The sequence below is a fragment of the Neoarius graeffei genome, chromosome 26, assembly GCF_027579695.1.
Source record: "Neoarius graeffei isolate fNeoGra1 chromosome 26, fNeoGra1.pri, whole genome shotgun sequence".
Classification (NCBI taxonomy): Eukaryota; Metazoa; Chordata; class Actinopteri; order Siluriformes; family Ariidae; genus Neoarius; species Neoarius graeffei.
The window spans coordinates 44,141,322-44,160,184 of NC_083594.1; the positions used below are offsets into that span (position 1 = coordinate 44,141,322).

General features: G+C 42.3%; 1 protein-coding gene across 4 annotated transcripts in view; it reads right to left on the reverse strand.

Annotated features, from left to right (window-relative positions):
- The window catches only part of mapk14b (mitogen-activated protein kinase 14b), a 39,393-nt gene that overhangs the window by 19,544 nt on the left and 986 nt on the right, over positions 1 to 18,863 (reverse strand). For 2 of the 4 annotated variants that reach the window (XM_060909857.1, XM_060909858.1), the window contains exons 1-4: positions 14,081 to 14,175; positions 13,176 to 13,256; positions 12,964 to 13,093; positions 8,739 to 8,797 (exon numbers count right to left, since the gene is read on the reverse strand). In XM_060909857.1, coding sequence (XP_060765840.1) covers positions 8,739 to 8,797; positions 12,964 to 13,093; positions 13,176 to 13,256; positions 14,081 to 14,157 — 347 coding nt within the window. In that variant the 5' untranslated portion in view covers positions 14,158 to 14,175. Of the gene's footprint in view, positions 1 to 8,738; positions 8,798 to 12,963; positions 13,094 to 13,175; positions 13,257 to 14,080; positions 14,176 to 18,863 lie in introns of those variants that run through there. The other 2 variants (XM_060909860.1, XM_060909859.1) reach the window with 1 other exon arrangement.

Sequence of the window (18,863 nt, forward strand, 5' to 3'; positions counted from 1 at the left end):
GATCATAGCGTGCCAAGTGTGTTGATGAAGCAAAATGCTGAACTCAATGTGCAGCAATAATGCTGAATGTACACTAGCCCAGATTTCCCTGTTGCAGACTCATTTTGGAGACTGCTTGTATAATCAGATCAGCAATGCAAATTTCTCAGTCCGTGAGCAGTCATAGGCATTCTAACATTTTCAAGTTTGTTGGGCATTCTCAATCATGAATCTCGTAGCGTGAGCCCCTGTACAACGAGTAGCAAGAACAGCGATGAGAAAACAGCCAATGAGAGTCTGAGAAGAAATCAAATTCATCTGCTGTCATGCGCAGCAGATCTCTGAATCAAAGTTCTATCCATTTGTGTGGGAGAGCGAGAGCAAAATGTAAAGCAGAATAATCTAAGAATCATTCTAGAAGAAAGTATTTGGCATGTTATACACTAATGCCACTTTTCCACTACCAACGTGGCTGAGTTGGGCTGAGTCGAGCTGAGTGGGGCTATTGGAGTTGCATTTCGACTACAACCGCGCTGAACCGTGCTGGCTGGAAGTGGGTGGACACATTGGGTGGAGTTAGCGAAAGTGGGTGATCACATGATGTCGTTAGGCACCGCAAACAGTGACATCAGTGACCTTTTAAGCGGTAGTCTCACGACCCGGATAGTAAACAATAAACATGGAGGACATGGAGTCATTAGTGTTGCTGATCTTGGTGCTGTGGCTTGTTGTCACCGACAACGCCAACAGATACTGGCAAGAGCGTATAGATGAGGCGAGGCGCATAAGGCTTCATAATTCTCGTAATTCGTAATTATTCTTCTTCCGGGTTTACGGTTTTTACAGATCCCAGCGTGCTCGCGGGGCGTGTGTGGGCATGTGAGGACACTCCTCCTCACCAATCAGTGCACAGGGGAGTGTCTCCTCACGCCCCTAGCCTCACTCAGCTCGGTTTGGCTCGCTTCAGCCCCACTCCAAAACTGTGTGAGTTTTGGGTGCTGAGTAGGGCTGAAGCGAGCTGAGTCGTGCTGCTCTGAGGTAGTCGAAACGCGAGCTGTGTCGGGCTGAAGTGAGCTGAAAAAGGGTAGTGGAAAAGGGCCAAAATAGTTGTTAGGAACACCAAAAAAGACATTATTCCTGTCTATGCACAGTATTTTTCACTATACCTCCAGTTCTCTTTGCAGAACAGACATTCCTGGCTACAACTGTCTCCCCAATCAATCCTTCCTATACATTTTCATGTATTTTTCTTTTTTATTTCTGTATAAAATAGTAGAAAAAAACCCACGACAGCTACTTGCACAGGCTCCGCTGTGCCACGTGATACAGTTGCCATGTTTATTTTTGAGAGAAAGTGGGAGTTAGGGCGGCACGGTGGTGTAGTGGTTAGCGCTGTCGCCTCACAGCAAGAAGGTCCTGGGTTCGAGCCCCGGGGCTGGCAAGGGCCTTTCTGTGTGGAGTTTGCATGTTCTCCCCGTGTCCGTGTGGGTTTCCTCCGGGTGCTCCGGTTTCCCCCACAGTCCAAAGACATGCAGGTTAGGTTAACTGGTGACTCTAAATTGACCGTAGGTGTGAATGTGAGTGTGAATGGTTGTCTGTGTCTATGTGTCAGCCCTGTGATGACCTGGCGACTTGTCCAGGGTGTACCCTGCCTTTCGCCCGTAGTCAGCTGGGATAGGCTCCAGCTTGCCTGCGACCCTGTAGAAGGATAAAGCGGCTAGAGATAATGAGATGAGATGAGAAGTGGGAGTTAGTGTGCAGGCGTGCGTTTTCTGGGATTTCACCAGGTGACATTGTGTAGTGTGCAAGTATCATGGGCGATCGCTGGCATACATGAGCTGGGCACACAGCTACATCCACGAAACAGACTTCAAGTGATCAAACTTGTGTTTTTATAGTAATCTGTGTAGTGCCACAAGTTTAATAGATCACGAAACATCCTCAGCAACAGACTTGCTCTATGTTCAGAATGCACCTACAAATAGAGCAAAAGGAGGCAGGGAGTGGATGCGATGGAGAAATGGCAGGGTCCATCAGTGGCAGAATAGGAACATGTTTGACCCGCTGCCAAAGTGGTGCCAGGAACACTGTACTGTGATTATCATAAGAACCAGTTCCTGGGAACTGATAGGAATACTGAGTTCTAACAAACAAGTAAAGAACACTTTCTCGCCCAAAGCTTCACTGCAAGCTTCTGCAAACACACACTGCAACATTGTTGTCCATTAAGGTTCCAACTTACAGAGTGCATTAACACACACACACACACACACACACACACACACACACACCATGAATGTCTTGCTAAATTAAGCTCTGGATTTATCCCCTTTGGCCCTCCTAGAGTATACTTATCTCTGTCTCCATGCTTTTACGCTTGTGCAAACGGAAGAGTGTGAAAAAAATGGTCTGACATAGTTGTGTGCATATTGTATGTGCATGCTTGTGCATGTATGTGCTTGCATTTAAGGAGCAGTCCTATATCCATTCACTGCACAGCCAGCCAAGACTTGGCAGTGCAGATCGTCTCTCATTGTGTGCGTGCATGTGCAGTAGTGTGTGGAGTCCTGGTGTCAAATACACTTTACCCTACTGAACTGAAAGGAGAAAGGGCAGACTGCCCTGGCACTTGACTGGTTAGCAGTTCAACTACACAGAGAGCAGTGTGTGTGTGTGTGTGTGTGTGTGTGTGTGTGTGTGTGTGTGTGTGTGTGTATGTGTACAAACAAAATACACACCTCACAAACACTTCAAGTTTCTGGGAATTATATCTGACAAAGAAACATCTAAAGTCCAAATAAAAAAAGAACATGATCTATAAAAATAGAAAATGATCCTAAGTGCACTGAGGAAACTCTCAATAAAATTCCCACGTAGGACTTTCCCATAGTAGCTGCCAGGAATTTTCCCACCATCCCAAAAGCCAGCAGTGCTAAGCTTTCAGGGGAAAGATGCCTTTTAAAAAAGGGACAAGGCAAAGCAGTCAGCTCTCAGCTCTCCACATTCAACAGAAGCTAGTCACCCGAGTTTCCTGTGCCGTCCACTTTCCACTAGACGGAGCAGTATGGCACGGTCACGAATCCAAATCCAGAACTGTGTGAAGTATACAGTGAGGTCCATAAATATTTGGACAGAGGCAACATTTTTCTAATTTTGGTTCTGTACATTACCACAATGAATTGTGAACAAAATTCAGATGCAGTTCAGACTTTCAGCTTTAATTCAGTGGGTTGAACAAAATGATTGCATAAAAAGGTGAGGAACTAAAGCATTTTTTAAAAACACAATCCCTTCATTTCAGGGGCTCAAAAGTAATTGGACAAATTAAATAAATTGTAAATAAAATGCTCATTTCTAATACTTGGTTGAAAACCCTTTGTTGGCAATGACTGCCTGAAGTCTTGAACTCATGGGCATCACCAGACGCTGTGTTTCCTCCTTTTTAATGCTCTGCCAGGCCTTTACTGCAGCGGTTTTCAGTTGCTGTTTGTTTGTGGGCCTTTCTGTCTGAAGTTTAGTCTTTAACAAGTGAAATGCATGCTCAATTGGGTTGAGATCAGGTGACTGACTTGGCCATTCAAGAATATTCCACTTCTTTGCTTTAATAAACTCCTGGGTTGCTTTGGCTTTATGTTTTGGGTCATTGTCCATCTGTATTATGAAACACCGACCAATCAGTTTGGCTGGATTTGAGCACACAGTATGTCTCTGAATACCTCAGAATTAATCCGGCTGCTTCTGTCCTGTGTCACATCATCAATAAACACTAGTGACCCAGTGCCACTGGCAGCCATGCATGCCCAAGCCATCACACTGCCTCCGCCGTGTTTTACAGATGTGGTATGCTTTGGATCATGAGCTGTACCATGCCTTTGCCATACTTTTTTCTTTCCATCATTCTGGTAGAGGTTGATCTTGGTTTCATCTGTCCAAAGAATGTTCTTCCAGAACTGTTCTGGCTTTTTTAAGATGTTTTTTAGCAAAGTCCAATCTAGCCTTTTTATTCTTGAGGCTTATGAGTGGCTTGCACCGTGCAGTGAACCCTCTGCATTTACTTTCATGCAGTCTTCTCTTTATGGTAGATTTGGATATTGATACGCCTACCTCCTGGAGAGTGTTGTTCACTTGGTTGGGGGTTGTGAAGGGGTTTCTCTTCACCATGGAAATTATTCTGCGATCATCCACTACTGTTGTTTTCTGTGAGTGTCCAGGTCTTTTTGCATTGATGAGTTCACCAATGCTTTCTTTCTTTCTTTCTTTCTTTCTCAGGATGTACCAAACTGTAGATTTTGCCACTCCTAATATTGTAGCAATTTCTCGGATGGGATTTTTTCTGTTTTTGCAGCTTAAGGATGGCTTGTTTCACCTGCATGGAGAGCTCCTTTGACCGCATGTTTTCTTCACAGCAAAATCTTCCAAATGCAAGCACCACACCTCAAATCAACTCCAGGCCTTTTATCTGCTTAATTGAGAATGACATAACGAAGGAATTGCCCACACCTGCCCATGAAATAGCCTTTGAGTCAATTGTCCAATTACTTTTGGTCCCTTTAACCTCCTAGGGCCTAGCGGTCACATACGTGGACAGCACTTTTTAGAAATTCAGAACAAGAATCCACATATGTGGACATACTTTTTCTCAAAAAGTACATCTTATCAAAGATGATGCTTAGTTTTTATTCTAATCAGGTTCTAATAAGCCCAAATAGCAAAAAGAAATAAAAAATGCATGTAAAAAAAACAGCTTGGGTCTTAGGAGGTTAAAAACAGGGTGGCACATGTAGATTTTAGATGAAGGGTTTAGGAGCTGAAACTCCTAAACCCTTCATCCAATTTTAATGTAGATACCCTCAAATGAAAGCTGAAAGTCTGGACTTTATGTCCATGTCCATTATATAACTACAACTTGAATATGTTTCAGTAAACAGGCAAAAAAACCAAACTTTGTGTCAGTGTCCAAATATATATGGACCTAACTGTATGTGGGTTTCCCGTCGCATTACAATACCCATAAAAGTTGCCAAATTTACATTTTGCTTTCCATTCGTAGCCTGCTATGTTGGCGTCAGAGTGGAAGTTCCTCAACCTCAGCTACATCACTTGAGTTAATAATTAGTCTCAGTGAGAGATGTGTGCAGGATTAGGGTTTTTTTTAATCCCATTTGCACAGGTATTATTTTTGTTTATGCCCGTCTGTAATATTTCCAAAAATTTCATTTCCAAATATAAACAAACTAATGGTCTAATATAAACCAAACACCACCCTGACCAGGCAGTTACTAAAGATGCTATAAATGCATAACAGTGCCGTGTCACGTGCATGTTAATGAACGTGGTCTTTGTCCCAAGAGCTTCACATGTAGCTGCTTGCACATACATACATGAAAGTAAAACTGCATCCTGCAAGATCAAATTCTGATGCATATCTTTATTCAAGCACCATCACCACCTGGCTGCCAATGTTGGGCCCTTGACGAAGGCCCTTTCTGCTGCAGGGACACCATATCATGACTGACCCTGCACTCTGATCCCAACTTCCTAACAAGCTGGGATATAATAATAATAATAATAATAATAATATGCCATTATGTACACTGTACAATGTACAGACAAAGACGACTTCTACCTCCTGCTCTTCTTCTATTCAGTTAAATTACGAAAAGTCATTTATTATTGTCCCATACTTCACTGTGTGATACAAAAAAAAAAAATGCTGTCTGTTCACCTGTCTTCCTTTTGTTCCCCATCTCTCTGACGCATGTTCCCTGTGCGAAACATTGCGCATCAGGTTTAGAGAACTGAAAGCTATTGCACATTCAAAAGTTACACATAAAGGGGCGAGAGCCTGTTGCCATAGGAACTGTGGATATTCCCAGTATGTGTGTGTTCTAATCCCTTCAGACAGTCACAGTGCTCACACATACGCTGTCTGATCTAAACAGTGAAAGGGCCCATGTGCATATTGTCAACAAGCACATGAAAGTGCTGCGAGTGCATTTTTTCACAGTTGAGGTAAATGTGTATGTTGGTGACAAACTCCCTGTTGACCATGCATGCAGAAGCAGACATACGCTCATGCTAAAAAGAGCAATAGCCATTCGAGAAGCAATAGCCTATCCTCTGTGATTCGTCTTCCTACCAAAATGGACCTCCCCTCGCTGTTCTGCCTGGTAACCAAGCGCGCACCCGTGTGCACGCACACACAATCAACCTGCTTGCACACCCCCTGCTGCCTCGAGTCTGACTCTGCAGCAAGCACTAGGCTACTTTGTTAGATCAGTTTCTAAAAATCTCCCACACTCAGAGCTCAGAAAGAAGAGAGTAGCACAGAACATGTACGTGAGATTGAAAAAAAGTCAGAAAAAGAAAAATGGCTGCTTTAAAAATGTTGCGTGTGCCCAACTAAAGGTGTAAAGTGGGCAAAAATACTGGTGCTTTTGATTTCCAAAACTGAGCACTTGAGCACCGCATACTGTAGATGTAGGTGTGTGTAATATTATACAGTTAGGTCCATAAATATTTGGACAGAGGCAACATTTTTCTAATTTTGGTTCTGTACATTACCACAATGAATTTTGAACAAAATAATTCAGATGTGGGGCAGCACGGTGGTGTAGTGGTTAGCGCTGTCGCCTCACAGCAAGAAGGTCCGGGTTCGAGCCCCGTGGCCGGCGAGGGCCTTTCTGTGCGGAGTTTGCATGTTCTCCCCGTGTCCGCATGGGTTTCCTCCGGGTGCTCCGGTTTCCCCCACAGTCCAAAGACATGCAGGTTAGGTTAACTGGTGACTCTAAATTGACCGTAGGTGTGAATGTGAGTGTGAATGGTTGTCTGTATTTATGTGTCAGCCCTGTGATGACCTGGCGACTTGTCCAGGGTGTACCCCGCCTTTCGCCCGTAGTCAGCTGGGATAGGCTCCAGCTTGCCTGCGACCCTGTAGAACAGGATAAAGCGGCTAAAGATAATGAGATGAGATGAATGAGACAATTCAGATGCAGTTGAAGTTCAGACTTTCAGCTTTAATTCAGTGGGTTGAACAAAATGATTGCATAAAAATGTGAGGAACTAAAGCATTTTTTAAACACAATCCCTTCATTTCAGGGGCTCAAAAGTAATTGGACAAATTCAATAATTGTAAATAAAATGTTCATTTCTAATACTTGATTGAAGACCCTTTGTTGGCAATGACTGCCTGAAGTCTTGAACTCATGGACATCACCAGACGCTGTGTTTCCTCCTTTTTAATGCTCTGCCAGGCCTTTACTGCAGCGGTTTTCAGTTGCTGTCCGTTTGTGGGCCTTTCTGTCTGAAGTTTAGTCTTTAACAAGTGAAATGCATGCTCAATTGGGTTGAGATCAGGTGACTGACTTGGCCATTCAAGAATATTCCACTTCTTTGCTTTAATAAACTCCTGGGTTGCTTTGGCTTTATGTTTTGGGTCATTGTCCATCTGTATTATGAAACGCCGACCAATCAGTTTGGCTGGATTTGAGCACACAGTACGTCTCGGAATACCTCAGAATTAATCCGGCTGCTTCTGTCCTGTGTCACATCATCAATAAACACTAGTGACCCAGTGCCACTGGCAGCCATGCATGCCCAAGCCATCACACTGCCTCCGCCGTGTTTTACAGATGATGTGGTATGCTTTGGATCATGAGCTGTACCATGCCTTCGCCATACTTTTTTCTTTCCATCATTCTGGTAAAGGTTGATCTTGGTTTCATCTGTCCAAAGAATGTTCTTCCAGAACTGTGCTGGCTTTTTTAGATGTTTTTTAGCAAAGTCCAATCTAGCCTTTTTATTCTTGAGGCTTATGAGTGGCTTGCACCGTGCCGTGAACCCTCTGTATTTACTTTCATGCAGTCTTCTCTTTATGGTAGATTTGGATATTGATGCACCTACCTCCTGGAGAGTGTTGTTCACTTGGTTGGCTGTTGTGAAGGGGTTTCTCTTCACCATGGAAATTATTCTGCGATCATCCACTACTGTTGTCTTCTGTGAGTGTCCAGGTCTTTTTGCATTGATGAGTTCACCAGTGCTTTCTTTCTTTCTCAGGATGTACCAAACTGTAGATTTTGCCACTCCTAATATTGTAGCAATTTCTCGGATGGGTTTTTTCTGTTTTCGCAGCTTAAGGGTGGCTTGTTTCACCTGCATGGAGAGCTCCTTTGACCGCATGTTTTCTTCACAGCAAAATCTTCCAAATGCAAGCACCACACCTCAAATCAACTCCAGGCCTTTTATCTGCTTAATTGAGAATGGCATAACGAAGGAATTGCCCACACCTGCCCATGAAATAGCCTTTGAGTCAATTGTCCAATTACTTTTGGTCCCTTTAAAAACAGGGTGGCACATGTTAAGTTGCTGAAACTCCTAAACCCTTCATCCAATTTTAATGTGGATACCCTCAAATGAAAGCTGAAAGTCTGGACTTTATGTCCATGTCCATTATATAACTACAACTTGAATATATGTTTCAGTAAACAGGTAAAAAAGCAAAATTTGTGTCAGTGTCCAAATATATATGGACCTAACTGTATATGACAGACGTGTGTGCACAGCTATCCACGTCATTAGTTGATGCATTAAACAATCAATGTAGGACAGTACAGTATAGTGGCACAACAGAATTACTATCTTAAACATGCACGCAAGACATTACTGAAATGTTTTACATCTGATGGAGCTGCAGGTTTGCTCCAGAGGCTGATGAGGTCAATGCACCAAAAAATAAAAAAAAAAGTTAACAATTTACTCACACATCTGTAAATTCCTCGAGGGTGGTGGAGGGTGTGAACACATCCAACAAGCCAATCACCTGCAAGAAATTTGACATTCAGAGGTTCAGACAATGCAAATCAGTTTGCATGCAGCGTGTGTTTAGAAAGCAAGTGCAACAACAAAAACTAGTCTCACACAAGTGCACATTTAAAGTGTGTGGGCTTCATTTTTAGCCTCTTCAATGCAATTATTAACCACTGATCTTTACAGCTCAAAATCATCCATTATAAAAAGTTAACATAATTTAGCACTTTATCAATCGCGTCAAAATTTGTATCGAGTGCTAAAGTTCGTATACACTTTGGACAAAATTATTGCAACCAGGTCATCCAGTGTGTCAGAAAAAGGTCAAATAGTGAATGTTAAGATATAAATGGTGGGGAAAGCAATGACATCAGGTTAATTAATCTACCTTTCAAAAGTCACGGCCTAAAGGTTAGAGAAGCAGCTTTGGGACTAAAAGGTCTCCAGTTCGATTCCCTGGACCAGCAGGAATGGCTTAAGTGCCCTTGAGCAAGGCACCTAACCCCCACTTGCTGCCTGGGCGCTGTAGTATTGACCCATCCCACGTGACGTCACGACAAATGCGGCTGCCATTTTGGACATGAACTACCAGTAGTCTACCACAGCCAACAACGAGGAACAACGGCGAAGCATCGAAAGGAATATAGCCATCAAAGAAAGTTTTTACTTTCAGCAAGACTTCCATCATGCCATTATATTGTTGTGCACCTGGATGTAGTAACCATCAACACACAAGGCAAGATTTATCATTTTATCGGATCCCGACAGATGCTGACCGACGGAGAAGATGGATGGTCTCTAAAATATTGGCAAAATGATGTTTATTGACATAGCAATCGTGTGTAACGGGACACATTTGCATATCCGAAGTGTTGTGTTTACATCAAAGATAAAATAAACCGATATGACAAAGACTGCTGCTGCCAGGTTGGGGACACAAACTAGTAGAAAGGAAGTGTGCCAACAGTGCCAACACACTTCCTTTGTGGTCGATTCTGCTTTAAGGTAAGATGCATTTAATTATTCGTCTGCTGTGGGTTTGGAATCGGTAGCCTGACCGATTCGTTCATGTTTGTGGTGCCATTTGTTTGTTGACGCGTGTTGAAATGGAAGATTGGTTGTTGACATGATTTCCAGTGATGCTTTGGTGCTGCTGTGGATCAGATGTGTTGAGTAGCCTGACTGTTTTTTTTTCTTGCGTGTGGTATCATTGTTGACGCGAGGTTGTTTTTTGAACATGCCAATGCGGACACGATTTCCCCTGATGAGTTATGACTTCAGACGCGATGCGTGTGTGGAGTCCGCGTGATGTGCGTAAGATAGGCTTCTCATGTGTTTGGAGATCCGCGCTCTGAGACAAGCGCAAGCACCCCCCCCAAGGGAAAAAAAGGGACCCCCCGAAAATATCGGCATAGTTCGAACACTGGGTTGGAGAAAGTAATGGCAAATAGTGAGTGCACAAACCATAGAAGGTAAACTGTACACAGCGCCAGGGCAGTGTGATGCTATGTCTACTTTTAGATTGTGTTAGCTCATCAATGAACACACTCGTCACTCGACGAGTTTCACGTCTTTACGACGGATACTTAAATGTGTGTTAGGTATTATTGTTGCAGTCTAAGCAGTCATTGTAGCAGCTAGATGAGCGAGAACCGAAAGGGTCTGTGCCATAAACCGTTATTTCTTCATGTCTAAAATGGCGGTCGCGTTTACGAAGGTCACGTGAGTGGGAAGGGTCAATAGCTGCCCCCTGCTCTGGGTATGTGTGTACGCTCACGTGTGCATGCCTTCACTGCTTCAGATGGCTTAAATGCAGAGGAGGAATTTCACTATGCTTGAGTGTACATGTGACAAAAATAAAGACTACTTCTAAAAAAAATGTGATCTGAATATTCTATTTCAACTACTTCTTTGCCTTCTTAACTGGCTCCATCTTCTACCCTCTGAGCAGCTGTTCAGATTTGTTACTAACCTTCATTTTGGGTGACCCGATCACAAGTGAACAGCAGAGACAAATCATTTACACCGGGCTTTTTCAAGCATCTAAAACCTCAAAACCTGCAATTTCTTGAGTCTCATGAGGCAGGTAAATATCAAGGACTTGCCGAGGAACATCTGTCAGTGTGTTCATTCTACAAAATATGACCCTGACCACCTTAAAAATGGATTTGAACAAGGTCACCAAGACATGTTCACATCTGTACTGCATGCTTTATGAGATCAACAGAGCTCTGAACAGGACGGGGGGGGGAGGGGGGGGGGGGGAGTAGAAGAGTGTAAACGGTTTTCTTGATACGGACAGAAACCTTTGATTGAGTTGCGTCATAACAACCAACAGCAGGACAAAAAAACTCTTGGACCAGATGCTCTTCATCTCCTGAAAATAGGGCGAAACCTTAGCTACTCGGGAGTCCACCCATTTTAGGATCTCTTCTTTCCACGGAGATGTCAGTTGATGAACAGCCTCTGAGATCATCCTCGTAACTGCAGCTATGATACACCGTCACCCCATGAGTCGTCCCAGCTTTTCTGGGCTCAGTGGGATTGGGAACCCCTCTCCATGACCTCTGTGTGACTGTCTGAATCACTGAGCTGCTCTATAATGATGACTCTGCTCATGTTACACATTTTATGTCACGCTAGAACGTTGAGCATCAATTAGGTCACGAGAAGATCAGTTGGCAGCCATTACAGCACTGTTGAAGATGAAGGATTAGTTTAAAAATAAATAAATAAAAACAAAACAAAACCAAAAAAAAAAGCAAAACCCACACATGTTCAGGGATGAGAAGTGTACCAAGCACATATCAAAAAGCTGATCTGGACGAGAGAAAAAAAAAAAAAGGGAGGAAGTGGCAGTGCGTACAAATGTGTGATAAGCCTGTGGGGTGTGTGTGTGTGTGGCAAAGGCCCAAAACAGTGTTTCACCCACACACACCTACTCTAGAAGAAAGAGAAGAAAAAAGAAGCAGTTGGTTTTCATATGTGCACGCCAACTAAGCCGAGAAACACTCAGGAAAGGCTTCAATACTTAACACCGGCTGACTGCCTAATTTTACGCATCACAGCTTCTTCTTTTAGTCTCCGTCCTACTTTAACTTACTGTCATTCATGTGTATTTAAATATTCTTACTGAGACTTAAGAAAAAGTCCCAAATACCACAATGCACAAAATTCCAGGTCGCGTTCACAATAATGCTTAAAATAATAATCACGATTGCACCACAATGCTACTGAATTCTCCATTCTGATTGGTCAAAATGTGTCGATTAATTTTCTGGAACAGCAGCCCTGTAAGTAGTTCTGCTCTTTCGAACATTTCTGTAGTACCACCTTACACAATCTCGTCTATATGACGGATGGTCTGAATTAATAAAACGTGTGCACTTGCTGATAAATATTTTCCTTGTGAAAGCTTATTTAACATTTCTGGAAGGAGTCTCCAGCGTTAGTGCTGTGTAACAGTCAGAGGTAAAACTGTAACTGAACATTTTCCACAACACAAAAGGTTACACTATGGTAAAAAAAAAATAAAATAATAATTAACCATTGAACAATACTGGTTTATAATCTGAATAGAATATTAGCACCAAAAAAAAACCTGCTAAACAATGAAGCTGAGAGTGCATTTGCAATCAGCAAATACATTTTCTGATTTTAGCATTAAGCTACAGATCTCTTCGACATCATGCAATTTAAAGCAAGTCTCCATGTTAAATAATTATCAAGCAATACATCATGTCAATGCACCCTTTCCAACTCAGATATAAAGTATACACACATACAATCTGCAAAAGTGAGCTACTGATCAATTATGTTGCATAAGAAATGCATGCAACATATGAGTCGGGGTTCATCCTCCGTCAAACAGAGGATGTTTACGTTTAGCTGGTTTTGTTGGTGTGATAAAAGGAAGAAAACACTTGTATAGTGGTCTAAGTGAGAGTAAAAGATGAGGCTCAGTTCACCATGACAGAAGCTCAATTCACATTCTATGGATGTGTGTGAGAATTGTTTAAAACATTCATATTATCAGAGCCAGAGAGTAAACACTGCATAAAAAAATAAAGTCTGTTTTTTGAGTGCATGCGCCTAAACTGCTACTATTTTTAACTCTGCAGATCACTCTGACCCGGTTACATTTCCACTTCTGTAATTATGGTGAGTAGTACAACTCACATTCTCATGTTTCATGTGCTTGAGCAACCGCAGTTCTCGGTAGGTGCGCTTGGCGTGGATGATGGACTGGAAAGGTCGCGACAGCTTCTTCACAGCGACCTTCAGGCCCGTCCTTACATCATACGCCGAGCTGCAGAGAAGAACACATCATCACCGCTACAAATCAGGACGAGCAAACAATTTGTGCAGCGCACTGAGGACTGTGTGTTTACTCTGGAAGGGCAGAGACAAAAGATGAGTCATGTCCAAAAGGTAGAGTTTTCAAAACTGCTAAGGACCGTACACTCGGGTTCCTGGAGAACATATGGAAAGATCTTTTAGTAATGAAGGGATGGATGGGACACCTGGGAAATCTGTCATTTTAAACCAATCTATTTAGAATAACACAGCGTTTAATATATTTTGCTTTATGCTTAAAGCATTACAAAACTGGCATAGGAACACATCTCGACCTGCCAAGGACTGTGAATATACTGTACATGACTTGTAATTTGCAAAGTACTCCCTTCCTATCCAAAATGGCTAACTGGAAGTTTAACCCAAAGCAAACTTGCATGTTACAGCTTGACGCAAATGTGATTTTAGTATCGGAGTCTCAATTTGTATCGTCATACTCTCATTCATTTACATATCTAACCAGGTAAAATGTACATCATCAACCAAAACTCTTTTAGTTTAGCTGAATTAGCTCGTTAGCTAGCTAAGTGCACATGTTCTGCAGCTTTTGGTGCTTTAAAAGTGAATAAATGATCCACAACATAAGTACATGGTTGCTAGACAACAGAGAAATGAACACCAAGTGTAAACTAGTCAGTAACTAAAGCGAATTATTTTGTTCGCTAACACCAGAGACACTTTAAATAGAGACTAGCCAGTGCTAAAATATGAATGGAGAAATGTGTAACACTCAACATGGCAGCTGTATTACATAAGTCCCACCTATCCCGTAAGAAGAGACAACTGGTTTGTTGGTTAAAACATTACCAGAAAACTAAGAAGAAATAGGGCACTGCAATATTTTTTTTTCATGCTATTTTAGCCTACAGACCAGAAGTTTTAATCAGTAGTTTAGTTAGAAACACTTCATATCTGTTATGCAAACTTTGTCCTTACAAACCTGAAAACATTGCTAAGATGGCCACCAACTGAACAGACTTTGCTCGAAGGACTCTTGATACTCGACCCTAAAAACATGCTATGATATGGACAATGTGAAGGCTGAATTGTCTGAAAAATGACACATACCCCTTTTCCACCAAATCAGTTCCAGGGCTGGTTCGGGGCCAGTGCTGGTGCTGGTTCACAACTCGTTCAACTTGCGAGCCAACTGAGAACCAGCTTGCTTTTCCATAGCTCGCAGTGCTAAAGGAAGCCACATCATTACGTCGCTGTATACGTCAGTTACGTCGCTGTATACGTCATTACGTCGCTGTATACGTCATTACGTCGCTGTATACGTCATTACGTCGCTGTATACGTCAGTTACGTCGCTACGTTTGCATAAACCTTGGCGCGAATATCGAAGCAAAAACAACGCGGAAGAAGCAGCAACAACAACAATAATAGATGACTTTGCGTTTGTACAGCTGCGGCTTCTCGTCGCTTAAAAATGGCGATCTTTAGCGGTCTTGTTATTGTTGTTGGTCTTAACAACTCCGCCCCCCCCCGCTGACGTAAGCGGTTCTTTCCTCTGGCCCAGCAGAGAGTTGGTGCTAGCCTGGAACCGTTTTTTCTGGCCCCAGACCCAGTTCTTTGTCAGTGGAAACAGAAAACCCGGTTCCAAACTAAGCACTGGCCCCGAACCAGCCCTGGAACTGCTTTGGTGGAAAAGGGGCAACAGATCTGTCAGGAATATCAACATTTCTCTCAGATATGTTGTTAAATAACTAAGATATGGCCTTTTTATCATTAAAATTTCACTTTAATTATACTTAGCATCAGTCGCTAACAATATCCATGAACACCACCACACTGAAAGTTTACTTCACCACTCAGAGTAAACAGCACAAGGCCGAGTTATTTATATGAAATAAAAATAGTGAACATGACCCTATTTAAAACACGGCACAATCTCCCAATTACCACATTGTCCTCTTTGCATAATAAATCATGACCGGCTTCGGCGCGTGAGCCTAGTTTTGTGATATCAGAAAACGAGCACATTTATGGAATTACAGTGAAAGTACTGAGGGGGGAGAAAAAGTACTGGGAAAAAATATTTTGTGCTAATCAGAATATAACGAGTTGTTCATCTTTTTTAATAAAGAAAGAAAAAAAAAAAAAAAGAAGCATGTTTTAATGGCCTGGGCGCTTTCCAGCACTGTCGTCTTACTTTTACAACTTCCTTTAAGGTGAAATTAAACTGGTGCAAAGCTAATTGTAGGTGGAATCCATGCAAAGCTGATCATCTGTGATCTTTGGGAACAATGGCTTTAAAAGTCACAATTGCACTTTGCTCTGGCGTACTCCAATAGTGAGCCAGTAAGGATTCCAGGAAGTGTAACTAGGCCAAGCTTGTACAGATGGAGGAGACAAAAAAGGTACAGCAGTGCCCAAAGAGTACACTTCACCACACAGTCACCTCACTGATAGAATTATTTGGAAAGCTAAGCGAGAAAGCATTGGCGAGTAAACCACAGGAAACAATAACAAAGCATCTGTATACTTGAGATGTCCAAGTCCGCATGATATAAATTGCATCATCTGTACAAGTATGAGGTTGGGCGGCTGAGATTATACCACAGCACAACTGAATTCTTGATCCTGTCTGTTCAGAAGGTGTTGATTAATTTTCTATAAAAGCAGCTCTGTAGCAAGGAAGGTTTATAGCATTCAACGATTAATGCACTCGTCCTAATACGTTACGGTTTTATAGTGACAACTCAGACAGGATCTTTGATGATCAAGGGGAAGAAAAAGAGACAGGATGGTGAGGGAATGATGATTTACAGCTCCCATAATGGACCCGCTAACAGGAAGCAACTTGTCTAACGGATGTTCTACAGCATTAAACATAACTACAAACAAATACAAAGCATGACATGTCGCACGTTAATACAGTTCTTGTATTTGTTGCCGCGTTGCTGTAGTACAAGAGGAATAACAACATGCTCACGCTTCAGGATGTTGTTTTGCTGCTCTACCTTCATCTTTACACCTTACATAAGAGTAAATGTGACTCAGATGGATCAGCCTAGCTGCACAGCCAAATCCCACTCAAACACACGGACTTAAAAGCATGAGCGTGCTCCACACAAAGCCTGCGCTGTTCAAACACTGTGCTAAGATTTTCAGCAGTTAGAGACGCCAGGCTATGACATATACCATCTGTGCACAAACGGTTTGGAAATTGTGACTCAGATTAAGATTGTGAAACTGGGAAACTACCAGGGCTTGAGGGACAGCTCCCATTTCCTTATCGAGGCACAGGAGACTTGAACACATTACTCGGTGCCCGACAAGGCCAAGGTTTTCGACCAGATATCTGTGCAGTACTAGTCAATTGAGGTATGTGAGCAATGCAACAGGAAGTATTTTTTCCAGCTCCTGTACATAAGGATTGTGGCAGCGTTCCTAAGAAGACGGCCACGCAAATGAGTGCATAAAGAACTTTGCACGTTAGACCGTCTCAGCAGAGCACATTTAAAAAAATAAAAAAAAAAAAAAGCACGAACAACTCCCAGTGTACTCCAGGGAGCAACAAGTTGCAAGAGAACAAAGTCAAAAATCCCCTGAAGTTCCTACAAACGACAGTGCAAACTCAGCCAGATGGCCTGGCCCCTGAACACGAGTAGCATTAATGCTGAATTTCCTGCCTGCTGGTGCCAGATCCAGAAAGACTGCGGTTAAATAAGAACAAACACTCAGCAGTGAAGAATGCTTCAAGCATCCTTCATGTGTTTTTTACGTCAGAAATGTTCTCAGTGATTCACACATGAATAAGCAGTAATACTTGTTTCTTGTTCAAGACAAGAAACACCTGTACCTGTGCCCACCTTCTGTACATTTGCATTCAGAAAACATTCCAGAAGCTTCACAAGCATACAGGAAGTGGAACGCGTGTCACGGCACACTTCATCCTCAAGCTTCGGCAAGCCTGAGAGAAATTACCCACAGAATTTTCCTTTCATCTCAACTGGAAAAAGAGCCACGCAAACAATAGCCCACGCTTGCCCACCAACAACAGAGTGAAACGAGAACAGAAGAGCACATGTCGCTGAAAACCGTACGTAATTACCCTCACGGGTTTACACGAAGTTGCATTTATTCTGCAGGTGGCTTGCTGAAGGCTACAAAACTGCAGCAGTGCAAGCAGAAAGCCCTGAACCATTCAACCACAGCCATAGAGACTGATTTACCAAGCTGGCATTTATATGACAGGGCACAGTGATCTATTTATGCTCCGAGCACGCTGGAACAAGACGCTCCTGCACTTCTAATCCAAGCCTGACACTTTAGACGAATGGAACAGAACAGATTCCTAATATCTGAACACGGTACTGTGGTCTGCTTCCAAACAGCAGCTACATTGTAACACCAGAGTCGCGCAGACTTTTCCACAATGCTAGGAGCAATAAACAAACCAAAACCCTTGCTGCGCTCACATCCAGCTTAACTGAGCTCAAATTGTGCTTAAAGCAGCAGTTTGTAATTTTACAACCTTTTACCACAGAGGCAAATTACAACTAACAATGTGATAAGCCTCCACCCTCACACAAACCTCATACCTAGGCCTTCATGAGTCACCTATTTACCGAACAGCTGTTTTACAGTTGAGGGCGGGGTCTATTTCTGGACCGGAAAAACAACCCCTGGTTATAATACACACAATACATAAGGAACAAAATACTTTAGTGCGTGCTGTTATAAGGAAACAAATCAACAACTGGGTAGCATCATGCAGCTAGACATGAAGTTAACATCCTGAAGATAATTATTTTCCAAGAACATCATGAACCAAAGTGTTTTATTCCACTTATACTACCGCACTCACCAACGAATAAAATTTATTTATTAATGAATGCTAATAGTTCTCGGAACATTGAAAGTTGTGGAAAGTCAGACAGGTTATTTCCTGTTCGCAGTTATGTTACAGCAGCTTTAAAAAGTTGTTCCTTCATCATCCTCTCTCTTCTTTTAAGTAATAACTATTTTGAGGAATCAAATATGAGAATTCATACCACAGACCTGTTGAATATCGAGTTCTACCAATTAAATGACAAAATTCAAGTATCCCACCTCTAAACCTGCCTCTTAGTCTTTTTACTATGTTACTCCTCCTTCTCCTCCACCCTTGACTCTGTTTCACTCAGAAATAAATCAGAAGAAAAGACCTTCATTTCATAGTCATTAAAGAACCGGTTTGCAAGTTGTAGAACATTCTGCTGTCTGAATGAATTTTTTTAAAAAAAAAATAAATAAATAAAAATTGGCAAGCCATACCCTTCCCCTCAACTGACCCCACTCCTACTGAAATGACCCAAACCTTGTCTTGATTTTTTTTCTGGGCCAGAAAAACAAACAGACGCTTTAAATAAAGAGCAAAAGATACAGATATATTCTATTGTGTGAGACAGGATTTCTCTGGTATGTTAGAAGTTATGTGAGGAAAGGAAGAGTTGCATTACATTAATGGAAAAGAGGATTGCATTCATGCAAAACACCCACAGACATTCTGAGCACACCACTCTGCTGGGCAGAGAGATCTGTCACGATTACAATGATTTCAAGATCTTTTTGCCATGTAATACATCACACATCCCTGAAGGATTGGAAGCCCCTATCAAACATGAGTCATTAGAGCAGCAGTTAGGAGACCACCTAATCCTGGAAGTGTGAGTCAGAGACATGCTGGGTGACATCATCCTGTCCAGCACTGCATAGCATGTGTCTTAGAAAAA